Below are 18,351 nucleotides of genomic sequence, written 5' to 3'. Positions count from 1 at the left end.
TTTGCGACTATATCTGATAACCAAATTAAACTTTTCTCCTTATCTAATCAGCAAAAAAAGAACCATCACATGACATCTATTACGTCATTGTTAAAGCGGCCACTTCTTTCGCCCAGATAATACTAGCGTAGTTGATACTTGCCTGGTAAGGACTAGCGCCGCCTGCTCTCAGCCAATTGCCTGATTCGGTATTTTTCGACGTCGTCTTGCAAAACTTCGACTGCTCGACAGCTTTTTCGACTTATTTCGACTTCAACTTCACCCTCACCTTCAGTGTCTGCGTCGCCGGGAGCGAAAAGGCTCGAATTGCGGCTTGAAGGAGCGCCAGGAGACCCAGAGACGAGACGGGCGCTGAGCCGGTGCTGCTGCTTGCTGCTTCTGGTTTGGTGTTGCTGCCAGACCGGGCAGGGGGCACGACGGAAAAAGGGTACTTCCAGGCCCTGCGACAATAAACTAGCACCACAAAAACCGCATATTTACAAGGGGCTTGTCGGAACCAGCACGACCGATCTATCATTCGAACCTTCGATTTCTTCCTCGAGCACCCAGAAGAGCGCTGCGTTGGCCGTGCGGACTTCACAATAGTTGTCCGTCCAATGGTGTCTTTACTGCTCCCTCATCGCTGTGCTGACTGAAATCAACGTCCCTGCGCGAAGAAAGAAAGCCTCGTTCGACTAGTCATACCACTCTCTCTCACCCGGCTGTCTCGAGGTTCTTGTTTTTTTTTTTTTTTTTTCCTATTTTTCTTCTTCCCTTACGCTCACGATACGTACTAAGCGACCCCCTAACACCCGGAAGTAACCCGCTAATCAATCCTGGTCGTTTTCTTCTGCCCAACCATATCTACTGCACTATACGCCTTCGCTGCCTCCAGCATCCATACTTAATATCGGATCCTCCGCCGTTCGTCAAACTCCTTTTCTTGCCTCTCCTTGTCACCTACAAGACCTTCCTTGGGGAGGCGGGAATCGATCTCTCCCCTTGTTCTCATCGTACGTTGGCGCCTACCCACCAGACGATCGTCAATCGCCTTCTCAACAGTATTACCGCAGTGTTAAGGCTAACAAGAGGGAAGGAGACTAAAAAAGGCATAGGAGAAAAACGTTCGGCAAGTGAGAGAGACGAAATACACAGATAACTATCTAGTGGAGAGAGGAGGGTGCGACACATGTTCGTATAGCTCGATCTACCAGTCATGGCGGAACAACACAGTGTTCCAGGCGGCAACACTGCTGCATCGATGACCCCACCTGCCAGCGCCGACGGAGAGAAGATGCACCTTCATGGGATCAATTCTTGCTCGGCTTCTCCTCGTCCTTCCATCGAGGATGACGGTACCTCTCCTATTCTGGAAGATATTCAACCAGATCATTATTATGAGGGTGGGAGAGTACCGGTCTTCAAGCCGGTTCGTTTGCATACCATAGCTACCTTACCTTGACCTTTTGTTTTATTACTTCACGAGACACTAATTCTGAATCCTTCTTTCTCCAGACCATGGACCAGTTCCGAGACTTTCGAGCTTTCATTCGCTGTATTGACAAATATGGCATGAAGTCAGGAATTGTGAAAGTGGTTCCTCCAAAGGAGTGGTGAGTACTGCAGGCTTCAATGACGCATATTATTGGCTTTGCAAGTCGATCTAGAACCACGAGTTGTTGGATTAGTGTTGAAGACTTGTCATGCTGACTCTTGACAACTAAATAGGACGGACTCGCTTCCCGCCCTAGACGAGGCTGTCAAGACCATCCGTATCAAGAATCCTATCGTCCAGGAATTTACAGGGTCTCACGGAACCTTTACCCAGGCAAACATTGAGAAACAGCGGTCATACAACCTTCCACAGTGGAAAGCATTGTCTGAAGAGATCAGTCATCAACCTCCAGCCAGACGAGGAGAAAGACGTTGGACCCAAGGGAAGACCCGGGGTACAGTCAGAAGTCATGGTAACAAAGGTGAATCTCAGAAACGCAAAACAACTTCCAGTAAGCGTAAAGCCAGTGAGGAATTGCCCGAACGCCAGGATGATGGTCAAGGATCCAAACCTGAAAGCCCTCCTACTCCGGTGTCCCCAGTGTCAAAGCCTGTCAAAGCCAAATCCGAGGAACTAAGTGATGGAGAGCCATTGCCTGCCCCAAAGCCAAAAGGCAGACAACCCAAGTCTGTCTCTGCTCGACGGAAAAATAACCGAGATGAGCAAGATGACTATATTGATGAAGAAGCTTTCATCGATTTTGACTATCGTCTCTCCAGTAACGAAGAGTTCACCGCTGAAAGGTGTGAAGAACTCGAAACCGCTTATTGGAAATCTCTTATGTATAACAACCCCATGTATGGTGCTGATATGCCAGGTTCCTTGTTTGATGATGCCGTGACTTCATGGAATGTTGCCAATCTGCCAAATCTTCTGGATGTTCTCGGCCAAAAAGTCCCTGGTGTCAACACCGCCTATGTATACCTTGGCATGTGGAAGGCCACTTTCGCTTGGCATCTTGAAGATGTTGACCTCTACAGCATTAACTACATCCACTTTGGCGCCCCTAAACAGTGGTATAGCATCTCACAGGAAGACCTTCCACGCTTCGAGGCAGCGATGCGGAGTAAGTTTAGATGCTTGATGAACACGCAGATGTGCAACATGAAACACTGACTAATTTTAACTACTCAATAGGTATTTGGCCAACAGACTCGAAAAACTGCAGTCAGTTCTTACGACACAAGACCTACCTTATTTCCCCCACCGTCCTCAAGTCTCAGTACGGCATTACCGCGAACAAACTAGTCCACTATGAAGGCGAGTTCGTTATCACGTTCCCGTATGGATACCACTCCGGATTCAATTTGGGGTACAACTGTGCAGAATCGGTCAATTTTGCTACGGAAAGTTGGCTCGACTATGCCCGTATCGCCAAGAAATGCCACTGCGAAACAGATACTGTCTGGATCGACGTCGAAGAGATTGAACGGAAATTACGGGGTGAAACTACTCCTGAGTACTACGATGAGACTAGAAGTGAACAGTATGAAGGTGCCTCCGACCTTCTCACTCCGCCTCGAAGCGTTCCGGAAAAATCCACCAGGCCCAGGAAACGGAAGGTTGATGGTATTGAGCCTAAATCCAAGCGTGCAAAGTTGCATCTAGATTCGCCAAAGAAGCCGCCATGTGTACTATGCCCAAATAGTATGGACTACGAAGAACTGTTGCCCACTGAAGGTGGTCAATCACAAGCACATAGACGATGCGCCTTGTTTATTGAAGAGACCTCTATACTTAAGGATGACCTCGGACGTGAGATCGTCTGCGATATTGACAAGATTCCCAAAGCAAGAATGGGCCTAAAATGCTTGTTCTGTCGCGAGGTAAAGGGTGCTTGCTTCCAGTGTATGTATGGGAAGTGTGCTAGGTCATACCATCCTACATGTGCATTGCTTGCAGGTGTCCAGGTGGAATTTGGTGAAACATCGGTTGTTGCGGATGACGGCCAAGAGTATTCAGTTCCAGCTATCGACTTGAAATGCAAGTACCATCGGCAGAAGAGATTTGGCTCTCTCCCATCACAGACGCTCGATATGGACTCCAAGGTTTTGGAGACAGCAATCAAGTTGAAGCCAGGAGACTTGATGCAATTCCAAGCTGATAAGGAGATTAACGGAGCCGTGGTGCTGGAAAACCGTCCATTGGAGCGCTCACTAATGCTGAAAGTGCTTCCACGAGGGTAAGTATCTTTCCAGTTTGTTAATTCTTGCCATTCACTAACCACCTTCGTTTCTTCTTTCCATTCCAGTGATGTAATTGAGCTCCCATACCGGTGGACCTTAATAGTTAAAAAGACCAATTTTCCCCCACTGCCCCCAAATATCCTGCCTCTTCCTGCCCACCTTTCTCGAAAGCCCGATTCGAGAAACGATTCGAATTCATCCATGCCATCGCATGGAATGATATTTGGTGATACTTCCTCCAGCTACCGCTGGGAGGATTTCATTTGCGAGCAACCCCCATTTAATCCGGATTCCTGTACAGTTGATCTGACAAAGCCGGAAACCTTATGGTATTATATTGGCAAGACCTCTACAGACTGCCGTGCCCAGTATACCCATAATGTGGATATTTCCATTCATAACCCTAGGTCCAATTTCCTTGAAAGTGTAAGAACTACTAGGGCGCCCACTGTTCCAGCGAAGGCCTTGGCTCGTCCTGTATACAATTCGAACGCAGTTGTTTCTGGATCCCCTTCCGTTACCAGGCCTCTTTTAGGATCGACCCCTACGACAGCTATAGCTCCAGCAGTACAATCCACAAGATCGGTGTCTCCAGCAAAGTCTCAGGCTTCCAACCCCCAGACCAACGATGGTCCTCCTGTGTGGAGTCCAAGCGATGCTGCAATGAAGTCTACTATGGCCCGTAGACTTATTGCTTCCATTACTGAACATGCCAATGCAACCGCTGGATACACTATTGTTAATCCTGACTTTGTGGTACAGACTCTTTTAGGAGATGATACCTCGCCAATTCCAAAGAACGGCTTGGAAAAGCTTAGAACCTCCATGTCCGAATCACAGGTCCCGGTCAGATCCCTGGATGGAACTGTTACCTACCAGCCGTTAAACATGGAGGCCGACGACGTCGATCATTTGATCCGAATGCTTCGTTTCGCCGTCAGCAGCCTCACCAGCGTCGTTAATATGCCAGAGAAACCCAAGGCTCCTGAACAGCAGCAGGTGGTGGCCCCCGAGCCTGTGAAAGTTCTTCAGCCCCAACCCCAAGAACCCGCCGCTCAATCGGTTACCGGAAAGTGGGCATACCTGGAGCTACAAAGACGCCAGGCGCCGCCCGTTTACTGCTCGCCATATGCACCCGGGTTTGGGTTCTCGGATTATGCCAAGGGGGAATATGGACTAGTAGGAACTCCGCAATTATCTCGAAAAGAGCCTTTAGCAGCGGACTATTTTGCTAAGCTATCTCCAGAAGACCAGGAAAAGATAGTCCAGGCATGTGGGCCGGTTCCCCCAGCCTCGGAAAACTTCTCAACACTGGATGGCTCGATAATAGCAACACATGGCCCGGCAAACCAAAACCTCCTATTCCCTTCGACGGAAACTGCTGCGCCTAATATATCGGCGGCCATGGCCCCAGATAGCCATCTCCACCCACTTTCCGCCTTCGACATGACTCTCCGCGCCGACTCCCCCGCCTCAAGTTTTAACCGTGTCCCACTTCACTACCAATCTCCTCAGGAATATGGTAGTCACCTAGACAACGAGTCCTCCTTACTTCCACGCCATCTAAACGATCATCACGATCTCTTCGGCGACCAGCAAGCAAACACGCGGTTTTGGCAACGAAGTGTCCCGTGGAATGACGTTGATACTCCATCCCATGACGAGGAGCATAGACCTTTCTTCGGTCCTCATCTACGCCCTCCAGGTCATGAATATGCTTCGTCGGACATGGAATTTGGCAAGGGGCCTGGGTCACTCCATTCAATGGATATGGCTGGATTCGGTTTCGATGGCCCAGATGATCTTCTTCCGGATCCAAGTCCATAAACCTGTCTACCTACTGCCTGGACATTCGCGTTGTATTTGATTACTTTCTGCCTGTAATGGCGTGCATATATCTCGGAACTTGCGCATGTTTCTATCCTACGGGTGCTCCTTTGCCTTCGTTAAATATGTTTTATGATAGAACATTTTTGTTTCCTTTTTGAATTTCATTTGTTGCCTGTCGCCAGTTGGCTTAATTTCGGCAATATCGTCCTTTTACCACTGTCCAGTAGTGCTGGGCGGGATAATCCCCTTTCACCCATGGTTTCCTTACAATACTTAAACCGAAACATCCACAAACCTATCCACTCTTTGGCTCCTTTACCTTCTTACTCGACGGCGAAGAAAGCAAAACTTCAACAACATTTGACTCCCGGATACCGTCTCTACAGTTTTGACCGAACAACTTCAACAACGCTACGGAAAAAATAATTACAGCCCGCCCAACCCATTCACGACAATGATAATTGTTTTCTCCCGTCAATACCACCCATGAACGCACGACAATACCATTACGAATTTCAAAGTCCCCTTTCACCCCTTGTGTACATTTGAGTTCCTGAAGCGTTTCTCCCTACGATATTCACTATTCCCCGTTCTTCCCCAAAAAATAAAGACAAAAAGCCTGTTTTCATGACCTTGTTGAATTTCTCATACAATCTACCTACTCCCCTACCGTCCTATCAATGCCTTCCACTGACCCTTCACCCTCCACCGGGCATGCGCGAACACAGTATAGTCTCACAATAGTTTTCACAAAGGGGTTTACGGAGAAACCATACCCCGTCCTCTAGCTCGCATTGCCTGATGATTTCCCCTCCGATTACCTTAGAACCTCTCCCTTTCAACTAACACTGTTTGCTTATTCTATGTCCCATCCTTGGATTGTTGTTCTCCTTCATCCCTGTTACCTCTTGTTTCCGCTTCTATCTTACGCGTATCCATGACCGAGATGAAATCTGAAATGGACACATGGAGGTAGAAGCCTGGTAACAACAATGTCAAAGGTCGTCAGCGAAGGAATTGGGATTTATCAAAATAAGCGCCTGTTTCTTAAGGCACACCCAAAAACAATAAAATTTTTCCTCAATTTCTCCTTCCCCCGTAAATAAGTTGTAATCTCCTTTCTAGGTCTAACAATTGCACCTGTCGATGGAACATCTGGGTATTGAATATATGACTAACTGGACTACATGAACTAGAGCATTCAATGGGCGCGGAGAGCGCGCACAACGATAGTATACATTCATAATTGCATCCTCAAGCTTCACTACCGACTATGGATATATGGAGTATCGCACATTCCTTTATCAGCAGTGAACGGGGAAGCGGGAAGTGTCCATGCTACAGTCGTATAACTAGTTAGTTAATTTTCACCGGTAGAGATAGTGAAATTATGTATAGCAGATAAATTGTGGGCATTTAAAAGCATATCATTCTTGCGCTCACCTCCATCCTCCTCTATCTTTTCCAAAATATTCTCAATCTACCACATCTTCCTTATTCAGTGCTAAGAAAAGGGGCGAAACAGTCTCCATGGATTGATACGTGCCTATTTGAAAATGTCGTTTTTCAGAAGCACAATCTTTCGACACCGAAGAGGTAATAATAACAACACCGGTCCTCCTGATGATGAAGGCCGGGATAGTCCGCATGAAAATCAACGTCACCGGGCGACGGAAGGTGGAAGTACAGAGTTAGGTCTTCCGGCGCCGGAAGAGCATCCTGAGGATATCAAACAAAGTATTAACGCTGTACAGTCATTTCTTGCTGCACGCTTGGCCATGAAATGCTACTCCTGTGCATCAAATATTACAGAAAACTTTTCTGTCCGGAACTGGATACGTCGTTGGTCTGAAGGAGCCAAAGGCAATCCTGCAAAAGGTTGTTATCTTTGTGCTGCAACCTGCTCCAGCTGCGGAGCCCTGACTTGCCTTGGTTGCGGTAACAAAGTTCGCAACTCCAGGAATCCCCATGAGATCGAAGGGTATTACATGGACTGGTGCTGTGATGATGGGCGGGTGTTTGGGATATGGCTTCTGCTGGCAAGATATGACCGGGTTGAGATACGCTGGCAGGCACCTTCGTCAGTAACACAAAATAAACAGCCCCCGGCCAGAAATAGTCACAGCCCGAGCCAACGAAAAACACAGGATGCCAGAGGCATTGGGTATGCGGATGACAGTATGGGCCGCTATAGCCCGTTTACAGATTTCTTTCACGAAGGGTCATGGTTTCAGCCGGTATATTCAAACAGGCCTTTGCAGTTCCACGGCAGTGACGAGAAAGAAGATGAGTTTGTAGCTAAGGTGTTCGACTTTGTTGGTCAGATGATCCCTGGACCCATGAGCAAGAATCTTCCTTCTGAGCTACATGCAATGTTGCAGCTTGGATTGCTTTTAGACAAGGTTGCGGACTTACTCAGAAATGATTCTCTGGATGATGTAACGAAGCGCAGCGATGTGTATAAAGCGGCGTTTGGACTTGTTTCGAAGCTGAGTTCACACCCTGAGCTAATAGACCTTGCCAAATGTGCCAGATATCATAAACAACAAACTCCCGGCCTTGAAATTCTTTCTTCATCGAAGCCACAGCAGTATGATAGCCCTCCACTCATACTAGGAGAAAGGATAGCTTCGGTTGGCGAGAGATTGAAGCAGCTAGCACGTCAGAGCAAGATTGTCCTTGAGTCTGTTGAAAGTCAGGATCTTAACACAAGGAGTGGAGAAGATCTACTTCTCTGCTGTGAGAGTATTCTTTCTCTTTACTCAGTCATATCAGCAGGTCAGGAGGGCATTGGGATGCGTACAAGAGCAAGCCCACAGGAAAAATGGGAAGCTTTTCACCAGGAGCACGGGGTTTCCCGCGATGAGGGAGTCTTTGACCGGACCCATGCATACTATAGCAAGGCTATAACTATGACGTATTCAAGTCCAGGGAGAATCAAGCGAATGGTGACTGAGGTAGCCAACATGTCAACATCTCTGCCAATTGGGATCTTCGTCAAAGTTAGTGAAAGTCGGCCTGATTTTATGAAATGTCTTATAATGGGGCCACCCGATAGTCCATATGGGTATGCGCTCTTTGAGTAAGTTCTGGGCATGTCACCCACTTATGGCTTTGAAAGGGTAGCTAACCTTGGCTAGCTTTGATTTGATTTGTCCTCCAGCATACCCGAATCAGCCTCCTCAAGTGCATTGTAGAACAGCTGTTGGTAAAACAATTAACCCAAATCTTCACCCAGATGGTAAAGGTGAGTTGGAAAGTGTTAACAGAATATACTGTTGTGGAGAATCAGTAAACTAGGTAGGGGGTATAGGGCTAACATTGAGCAGTGTGCCTCTCGCTTCTCGGGACATGGCGTGATGGCGATGCTGCGGCGCAATGGCAACCGGGCAAGTCAACAATCTTGTCCGTGCTGATTAGCATCCAAGCAATGATCTTCACGGAAGACCCCTGGCGTAATGAGCCGGCCTACACTAGTGCAGTAGGCACAATGGCTGACATACGCGCCCGGCGATACGTAGAGAAGATTCAACCCCAGATAGTCACTGCTGGGATGTTAAACTGGTTGACGCAGCCCAGACATAGATATGGAATCTGGCAAAAGGTGATTCGGGCGCACTTCAAATACAACAAAGCAAATATATTGGCAAAGGTGGACAAGTGGGCGAATGAAAACCCTGTGCTTAAATTTCGAGGTATCGTCCAGGAATTGAAGCTAGCGATAGAGGATATCAACAGACGTTGAGAGAAGAAAGCTGGCTTCTTGACGGCCAGGCAGTCTGAATGTTGTCTTTGTTCGAAACATGGCAGGTAGAATCACAAACATGGGTATCAAGTAGTTCTGGAGAATCAGATTTGAGTGTTGAATTTTGCTGGTTGGAGTGTTGTTGCACTAGTCTCTTTATGGAAAAGTACCCACCATAAAATAAATAGGGTTGTGGGGCCAAGAAGTTTAATTTATCTGCAAATTCAAGTAGTTCGTTAACTAACTAGTTGCATCTATTTATAACTTGTTTTTATATCCAGGTCAGTTTACAGCTGGTTTTTCTAGCTTATATAGAATACAGACGGAAGAGGGTATTCCATAATTGATAATTGACACTCCCTGTCTTTCCCCTCGTTTTTCTACAGGCTATTACTATATAGTTCACTACTACTTGTGTAGTTGCATTGGAGTAACAAGTACCACCAGCAAACTATACTATGTAAGATCTCTATCATTCGACGTGCTTTGACTAAAATAAGTAGAGCCCCTAAAACGACTGCCCTATAGCTGACTATACATATCAAGCGATGTTGATATATTTTCTTACTAGGTACGGTACTCATATCCATCTAAGAATCCCGCCTAGTCTTTTTATACTGCTGTTCCTGACAGTAGTTGATTTCATTTTAATAAATAAGTGTGTATCTAACAATTACTCACGGGTTTATCTAGCATTATACCTTAAACAAGAAGCAACATGGCCTATCTGCTAGATAATTTAATCCTTGGGACCACTAAACAATAATGGCGATACCTAGTGGTAAAGTGTTTGAGCGTATAAGGTAATCAATATTCGATCCAAGAATAATCTCTAGTATGTTTAGTGACTCAAAGGACATAAATCAAATGGCAGAATTTCCAAACAAGGTTGCAATATACAAAGACCTGGGCTGGGCACCGGCAGTCTCATTGCTAGTTCCTAGAATCTGCAGGATCCCGCTAACGGGAGTTCTGTTTGTTTGCTAGCTAGTTAGTTGAAACAAATTATACTCCCTTCAACTAATCTATACTAAAACCTGCAGGAAATCTTCCCTCATTGCTCTTCTTTATTAGGTACACGGGCGCAGAGTATGTATATATCCCTTCTGCATCATCAACCGTTCAATAGACAGTTTTTTGGTAGCTTTTTCTGCTCTAGATCACAGAGGTCCTCGGTTAACACTATCTCTAAACGGATAATACGCGTCGATTTCTGTCATATTCCCGCCATTTAATTGCACTGGTATCTGATCCTTTGCCTGAAGTTGCGCCAACCACTATGAACGCTTCGACCAAAGATAAACAGATTCTATTCTGTTCCATATTTATTTCTCTGACGTGGTTTTGCATCCTCCTAGGGTATCTAGTCAAAATTTATCAAGGATGCCACTCGATTTTGATTATTGTCACCACCGCCATGTGTCTAGTCGGGCTTATATCTTCACTCGCCACAATATGGTTGGACGTCTCTTCCATGTACTATAAAATGCGGAGACAAAGGCTCGGTAAGCTGTCTCCTCCATCATTCTAGGTGTGGGCTCTATAGCTAAGAATATTTGGCATTAGGACGCCAACTTCAGTATGCAGAGAGCCAGACAGCAGGCCAGAAAGATTCCAGCAAGTCTTCAAACCAATGCCGAAAGCGTTGATGTCAGCCCACCAGATGGAGTCAGGAAACCTATCCACCCCGAGTTGCGCCCTGTTATTAGTTGTCTATGGCCGGATATCTGGTTTATCTGCGCTTTCGTGCTTATCAAGAGTGATGAAGCCCCCAATAACTCTCCATACGATGCGCCACTCTCTCGGCAACTCTGTTGTTGACTCACCATCCGAGTGCTCGTATTTATCGTCTGACCGCTTTGGAGACACTGGGGGTTTAATCTAAGCGCATTATTAGTTAGTAACAGCAGGAAAGAATATCTCTTCATCATAATAAGACCTGGATCGCCTTGCGTTCCTCTGCTGGCCAGACCGTAGGGTCGTACGTAAGATCGCAGTTGAAGATATCACGGAAGTTAATCTAGTTAGTTACAAGGCCCATCCTTGGAGGCGACAAGTCAAAGCGAAGAAAATCTACCCGGGACTTTTACCGAGCCGGCCGCAAGACGGCGACCTACCTTGGAAGAGGAACAGAAGAGCGTCTCTCCTCTCTCGTCCTCTAAGCTACCTCGCATCTTCTGGCGCACTGCTCCCATATCCTGCTCACTTCATGGGACACCCAACTAATCAGCCTGCTTGACCGTTCGGCCCTCCCCGGAAGATGACGAAAGCACCGCCGCAGGATGGAGCGAGGATACGGAGGGCGTCTGAGGACGCAAATGCGAACGCTGCTTTAGCGAAGATGGGATATAAGAGCGAGCTTCCTCGGAATCTGGGGATGATGAGCGTTCTCGGACTGTAGGTGCTCTCGTCCTCCCTCGCTGTCGCTTTCTATGCGTTTCTTATTCGAGTTCTCCCAGCTAACTAACCGGTTCGTTCGACGGATGCAGGTCTTTCGCTATCATGGCAGCGCCCTTTGGGCTAAGCACGACACTATATATTACTCTGACTGACGGGCAGTCGGTTACTATAATTTGGGGCTGGGTAATCGTCACCCTAATCTCGACCGCCATTGCAGCCTCACTCGCTGAGATCTGCTCTGTATACCCAACTGCTGGGGGTGTGTACTACTGGAGTGCGATGCTGTCCACCCGCGAGTGGGCGCCACTGATGTCCTTCATTGATGGCTGGTTGACGCTCGTGGGAAATTGGACAGTGACTTTGAGCATCAACTTCTCTGGCGGCCAGTTGATTCTGAGTGCGATTTCACTCTGGAAGGAAGACTTCGTGCCGAATCAATGGCAGACGATCTTGATGTTCTGGGCTGTTATGCTTGTGTGCGCCCTGGTAAACATATTTGGATCGCGGTATCTCGATCTCATCAATAAAATATGCATTTTTTGGACTGCATCCAGTGTGCTGATAATCATGGTCACTTTGCTCTCCTTGGCTGATCATCGGAGGAGTGGAAAATTCGTTTTTACGCACTACGATGCAACTGCTAGTGGATGGTAAATAACTATTCATGCACCTCTCTTTCCTTCTTTTAGACATTTAATTGTGGCTCATTATATCTAACGCTCCATTTGATCAAAACTAGGCCGACGGGATGGGCGTTTTTTGTCGGTTTGCTTCAACCAGCTTACACGCTGACGGGCTACGGGATGGTTGCAGCCATGTGCGAGGAAACACAGAATCCACACCGAGAAGTCCCAAAAGCGATTGTCCTATCCGTCGTTGCAGCTGGGATAACTGGCCTGGTGTACCTCATTACCCTGCTCTTCGTTCTCCCGGAAGTTAAAATGCTCCTATCAGTTGCCAATGGCCAACCCATCGGCCTTCTATTCAAGACAGTTACTGGCTCCGCAGCAGGCGGTTTTGGCATGCTCTTTTTAATCATGGGAATCCAGATATTTGCTGGCATTGGCGCACTTACGGCAGCAAGCCGTTGCACATATGCCTTTGCCCGTGATGGTGCCATCCCGGGGTCTCGGGTCTGGAAGCAGGTAAGTAGCCGTTTTGGTGTTCCGTTATGGGGTATTATTCTCTCAACTCTAGTGGACTGTCTCCTTGGGTTGATCTACTTTGGCTCTGCAGCAGCCTTCAATTCCTTCACCGGTGTGGCTACGATATGCTTATCAACTTCGTATGGCTTACCAATTTTGATTTCCCTGGTTCGCCGTCGAAAAATGTTTGAGAATGCCCCTTTTTCACTGGGGAAATTTGGATTCTTGATCAACATGACCACAATATGTTGGATATGTTTCTCTACTTTCCTTTTCTGTCTCCCGGTGTCCTTGCCCGTGACACCATCTAGTATGAACTATGCGAGCGTTGTATTCGCCGGGTTTGCCACTATCAGCGTGGTATGGTACTTTGTTAGGGCACGTAAGGCATTTACAGGGCCCCCAATGTCTATGGATGACGCTAGGAAAGACGAAGCAGGTGTTTTTTCTGGTAAAATGGCCCCTCATATGGAGGATGGGGTTACCCCCTTGGACCTCTCCAAACCAGCGGAAGTGCATGTGGAACACCAAGCCAAGTTCAACCGATAATGTTAATAATGAGAATATTTTTCTATTTATCTTTCCATAAATTACTACTGGTTAATGATGTGGTGTTCCTCCAGTGGTCCTTTGATGCTTTCTCCACACATTATCCCATGTCTTGCTTGTTATAACTATACCATCTGATCCTCCAACCAGGTGCAAGAAACACAAACCATTGAAGTATCAAAAAGGTAAATAACCACGCACAACTAAACTGGCTAACTTAGAATACTTAGAACACAAATGGTGAATTATACAGGATAGAGACTTCGGCCTCTAATTCATCATCATATTTACCATCAAATGCATAGGTATGGATATAGCATAATTTTCTCTCTCCGCCATACGGCCATAAAGATCGAGTAAATTCCCAATATTCGGGCTTGAACCCAGCATTTTTCCAACCAATAATACCAGAAAGCCTGCCACGAGTTACAAACAAGTTAGACCTGTGCAAATCTAAAGGGGTGAAGCAAAGATCATATTTCCGTTCATATAGAAGAGAGAGCGGAGGCTCATTTCGAGACTTTGTAACACCCCTGGTAAGGCAGTCTATAAATTCAGAGATTAAAAGGGCCTCAGGATTCTCCTGAAAATCTATGGTCACTAATTGGGCCGCCCGGGTAGCGTCGATCGTAACAAAATCAATAAGCCTCGGTGCATTGATTGTTGTAATTTTCTTAACGGCGAGCAGTGCATTGGCTTCATTTTTGATATTTCTGTCAGACTTTTCAAGACAAAGTCCTTGAGAGAGATTTTTGACATATGGTTCCTTTAGAATTGGGTCCCAATACTCGATCAATCTGTCGGTAAATATGTAGAGCTTTATTCGGGCAAAATTAGGTATGGTGCTGCTGCGAGCAGTTCGAAGACATGTTATCCCTACCTTGCCTAATGCCCACGATGCTGTTGACATAAGTTAGTAGGCAAGTTGCCATTTGGGTATAAGAATGCTGGTCTGGAATAAAGAATAATGGTGACATAATGGTTCTAACCAGGTTTTGGTGCAGGCCAGGGGTGGGTATAAAAACCCACCTAGATGGTGTTTGTCGAATCCACCACTATCAAAAGATAAGTCAACCGGGGTGCGCTTTCTAATTTGAGGGGAGGTTAAAAAGGGAATATACTCCGCCATTTGATAATTTCGTGGGTCCTGAAGGTACGGCGGCTCTAGTTATGGCTGTTTAATAATCTGAAAATGACCACTGAGAAACGTGTGCCGAATTTCTTCCCATATTTTGTCGTTGTCATGATGGTATTTTTCGGCCCTGTTTTGACTAGGCTCTTAACATTGCTTATAAATGCTGGACAACTGTAAATAGGCCAATTTCGTCAATAATAACTTGATCTTGCTCTAGATGATGATGGTTCGAAGTTTAGGTAGCTTCCAGCATACCCTGGTGGGCGGGAGGCTCGGCGGTTACGGGCCGCATGAACTAGTTATATGGAACTTACCCGAAAGCTTGTTCGATCCAGGTTCCGTCTATGCCAAACTCTTTTCCTAACCGCCGTCAAGGTCTGGGGTGCATTAAGACAGGATATTATGTCCACAGCAATTTAGACTTCCCGGTCTAAATATAACTAGCATGCTAGTAAGTAACTTCACAGAGCCACTGCATTTGACCAGCCCCTGTATATAGCCCCATTCATTCTATATATAGAATTCGCATATTGTCTAGCCATAGAATCCCAAATGAACCATCTGTATACATTTACATGGGCCCAAATAATAGTTCCAAGACATCGGCTTCTTAACAAGGCATTTTTTGGGAGTTAATCTTGGCTTAAATGTATCTTCTCGTATCGCCCAGTTTAAGATCCTTGCATCTAAACTGCTCGTGATACCAGTTGACTTACAACCAAGTTAATACTACTTGACCTGAGACTTCGCTTACCGCCCGGACTGAGTTTCCGGGATGCATGTCTACAATCAGTCTTACCCCCCTAGCTAATGATTCTGTGTTGTTGGAGGGATCTGAGTTTCATTTAGCTCACATACTTGAAGTTCTCTATCATGCATCATTCTAATGGACGCTTACTAGCCTTACTGATCTAAAAACAAGCACCATGCTCAATGCGGGGTAGTCAGATTTGTATACCAACTGGAATCTCTCGGTACTTGTATTATTTGCAAACAGCTCCCTTTTAATTCACCTATCGATCGTATATATTCTCAACTTCTATTTGTCTAGCGACCTTAATCTTGCTAGCTATCTATTAGCGCCCATAGCCATGTGGGTCAAGCAGCTCGCTCCCTGATCCTTCGACAACGTACTTCGGCGTCACTTGACGCACTGTATGAAATGGCAGACCGGGGACTCCTAGGACGTCAGCCAAACAGGGCCAGAATTGACCAAATCAAAGCTGAGGTTTTAGACCACGCCATGAACGCTTTTGGAGCTATAGAAAGGGACGAAGAAGGCAGAGTCGCAGTCAGTCAATACTTTGAAGGGTAGTTCCATGAATCCTAACATGTTCTACACGTAAGAATTGGTAGGAATACCCTGCTTGCATCGATAACGGGGTGTGATATCATTTGGTACTATTACTATTTGTGAGAAATAACCATTTAGCCGGTTATAGCATTTCTCTGGTCAAAATTCAACAAGAATCTTCACTTCATAATAGCACTAAAATGCCAGTGTACTTCAGCTCTTCCTTTAAACTGTACACTGACGTTTAAAATAGAATAAGCCATAGCTACGCCTAGTTAAAACACCAAGGGCATGAGCCATGTCAAATTGAACCAATAATGAAAGTATCTATTATTGCAAGGATTAAACGAACCTGCAAATTACATGAGAAACGACATCAGGCAATTTTGTCAACGCCTTAAAAAGGAAATTAGACTAGACAGACATTCTCATATTATTAGATAACTAGTTATTGTGTCTTCGATGCAAAGGAGACTCTCCACCCGACGCTTACCTTTATGCATGCATGAGCCATGGATCTATAGCACGTAACTAGCCGCAGAGCGAACGAGTCGCGAAATTCCTATGCAGACCATGAAAACTGCGCAAATCCCATGACTAGACTTGGAGGTTGGATCACCAACTGTGAACCTGTGGATCTTCATCTTACCACCCTGGCATTACACAAGGCAGGGGACCTGTCAGGTAAGTTGGCAGTTGGTGCATTGAATCAGCCAGCCAGCGATTTCCGAAGATACAGCGGTGATATGCGCGTCTTTTTCGTTCTGATATAGCGCATAACTACTCCGTTCCAGCGTGTCTTGCTCACCTTCTAACTAACGCACAAAAAGTGGCAAATGGACTCCACCTGGCCTGTCTATTAATGATGCGTATTATTGTTATTGTTATTGTTATTACCTGAGAACCGCTATGCCGTTGTATTCGGGTATTCACCACGGAGACAGCCGAGGGCCGAGCAGCAGCTCTTTATATCAAGCATCTGGCACCCACTTTTTGGCCACCTTTCTATTCCGCAGTCGCTGAGTTTTAAATGAAACAAAGTAAAAGAAACCCGGTTGCCTCTACATGTCCGTCCGTGAAAGAGTATCCCACGTAGCCGGCATTATGGCATCAGGCTGGAAATCTCCAAACGAATTGCCTTGGGATCCAGACAATACCAAATTCCCTACCCGCAAAGATCTACCCAATATACCCGGAGCTCCCAAGGGTGCTGCCTGGGTTTGGGGTAAAGATGATAACGCATGTGTACCATCATTAGTTACTTTTTCTCTGACTAGTTGATTAACTAGTTAACTAACTACTAAAGCTGACAGTCATCATAGATTGGGAGATTGAATCTGCTCACTCCGGCTCGCGTCAAGACCGCTTCTACCGAGATCAAAACCGGAGAACTTATTCCTCTAGAGTGAGTACCTGCAGCACAGAGTATGCGGGGGAAAAATTGAACTGATGCTGTAGAATAGCTTGCCCTTCAATGTCCCAGAGACTCCAGGCTTTGCCCGAGAGAAGTTCGTCCACACTATCAAGCCGATTGTTGAAGGAATCGCCTATGATGATTTATATGAATTTAATACCCAGTGTGGAACGCAGTGGGATGGATTTCGACACGTGAGAATTAGTCTCCTTATATATGAAGTTCTGATCTAACGAGTTCTTTCGTCGACAGTTTGCTCACCTGGCCTCCGCCAGTTTTTATAACGGCGTAAGCGTCCTCTCTGTGAACTATACATTGGCTATGTAACCACTAACCTCTATAAATAGGCAAAAGGGGAAGACATAGTAGGTCCAAGTGCCAGCAATAAATGCAGCATTCATCACTGGGCCGAGCACGGTATTGCTGGTCGAGGAGTCCTACTCGATTATCGATCCTATGCAAAAGCCAATGGGATTGATTACGACCCTTATAGCGCACATGCAATTACGTACGAAGAGCTGGTCAAGTGTGGGAAAGCCCAGGGCATCGATATCAGACCAGAAGCCCAAGGCGGAGATATAAAAGTCGGCGATATCCTACTGATCCGATCAGGATGGGTTGAAAGCTACCACGAACGCAGCCCCGAAGAGCGCAAGGATCTTGCTCTCCGACCACACTCAGCCGGACCTGGCGATGGGCAAAAGTATGCTGGTGTGGCACAAGAAGATGATATGCTCGACTGGCTGCATGATTGTTACTTTGCGGCTGTTGCTGGGGATGCGCCGGCATTTGAGCGGTGGCCAACCCCTGTATCGTACTATCTGCATGAATACATCCTTGCCCTGTGGGGGATGCCACTTGGTGAGATGTGGGATCTCGAGAGGCTTGCGAAGAAGTGTCGTGAGACAGGCCGTTGGTTTTTCTTCTTGACAAGTGCACCGTTCAACGTCCCAGGTGAGTTACACGCACAATTTTATTTGTTTACTCCTTTTTACATCTAGAATAATTCCCCCAGGCTAACCCTTGGTGATATACAGCCGGAGTGGGTACCAGGCCGAATTCAATGGCTATTTTTTAGTCCCATCTAAGAAGGACTAACTAGTACATTGGATGTTTTGC

General features: G+C 46.3%; 5 protein-coding genes across 5 annotated transcripts; 4 read left to right on the top strand and 1 right to left on the bottom strand.

Moving 5' to 3' along the window:
* Positions 1-1,195: 1,195 nt before the first annotated feature.
* TRV_00056 (uncharacterized protein) lies at positions 1,196-5,547 on the top strand (the record flags this gene model as incomplete). The annotated part of the gene is made up of 5 exons (XM_003025748.1): positions 1,196-1,408; positions 1,495-1,592; positions 1,708-2,600; positions 2,672-3,716; positions 3,786-5,547. The coding sequence occupies 5 exons, from the start codon at positions 1,196-1,198 to the stop codon at positions 5,545-5,547; spliced, it is 4,011 nt and encodes a 1,336-aa protein (XP_003025794.1).
* Positions 5,548-7,106: 1,559 nt separating this feature from the next.
* TRV_00055 (uncharacterized protein) lies at positions 7,107-9,295 on the top strand (the record flags this gene model as incomplete). The annotated part of the gene is made up of 3 exons (XM_003025747.1): positions 7,107-8,632; positions 8,748-8,797; positions 8,880-9,295. 3 exons carry the CDS (start codon positions 7,107-7,109, stop codon positions 9,293-9,295), a joined length of 1,992 nt encoding a protein of 663 aa, XP_003025793.1.
* A 2,679-nt stretch (positions 9,296-11,974) lies between these two features.
* Positions 11,975-13,389, top strand: TRV_00054 (amino acid permease, putative; the record flags this gene model as incomplete). The annotated part of the gene is made up of 2 exons (XM_003025746.1): positions 11,975-12,345; positions 12,435-13,389. The coding sequence occupies 2 exons, from the start codon at positions 11,975-11,977 to the stop codon at positions 13,387-13,389; spliced, it is 1,326 nt and encodes a 441-aa protein (XP_003025792.1).
* Positions 13,390-13,615: 226 nt separating this feature from the next.
* On the bottom strand, positions 13,616-14,299 carry TRV_00053 (uncharacterized protein; the record flags this gene model as incomplete). The annotated part of the gene is made up of 1 exon (XM_003025745.1): positions 13,616-14,299. The coding sequence occupies one exon, from the start codon at positions 14,297-14,299 to the stop codon at positions 13,616-13,618; it is 684 nt and encodes a 227-aa protein (XP_003025791.1).
* Positions 14,300-16,883: 2,584 nt separating this feature from the next.
* TRV_00052 (uncharacterized protein) lies at positions 16,884-18,330 on the top strand (the record flags this gene model as incomplete). The annotated part of the gene is made up of 5 exons (XM_003025744.1): positions 16,884-17,057; positions 17,141-17,223; positions 17,282-17,426; positions 17,580-18,186; positions 18,311-18,330. The coding sequence occupies 5 exons, from the start codon at positions 16,884-16,886 to the stop codon at positions 18,328-18,330; spliced, it is 1,029 nt and encodes a 342-aa protein (XP_003025790.1).
* Between the last annotated feature and the right edge of the window lie 21 nt (positions 18,331-18,351).

The sequence above is a fragment of the Trichophyton verrucosum genome (genome assembly GCF_000151505.1).
Source record: "Trichophyton verrucosum HKI 0517 chromosome Unknown contig00003_1.f1.exp, whole genome shotgun sequence".
NCBI classification, from domain to species: Eukaryota; Fungi; Ascomycota; class Eurotiomycetes; order Onygenales; family Arthrodermataceae; genus Trichophyton; species Trichophyton verrucosum.
Note: the sequence above shows the minus strand (reverse complement) of the source record. Positions and strands in the feature narration are given on the sequence as shown.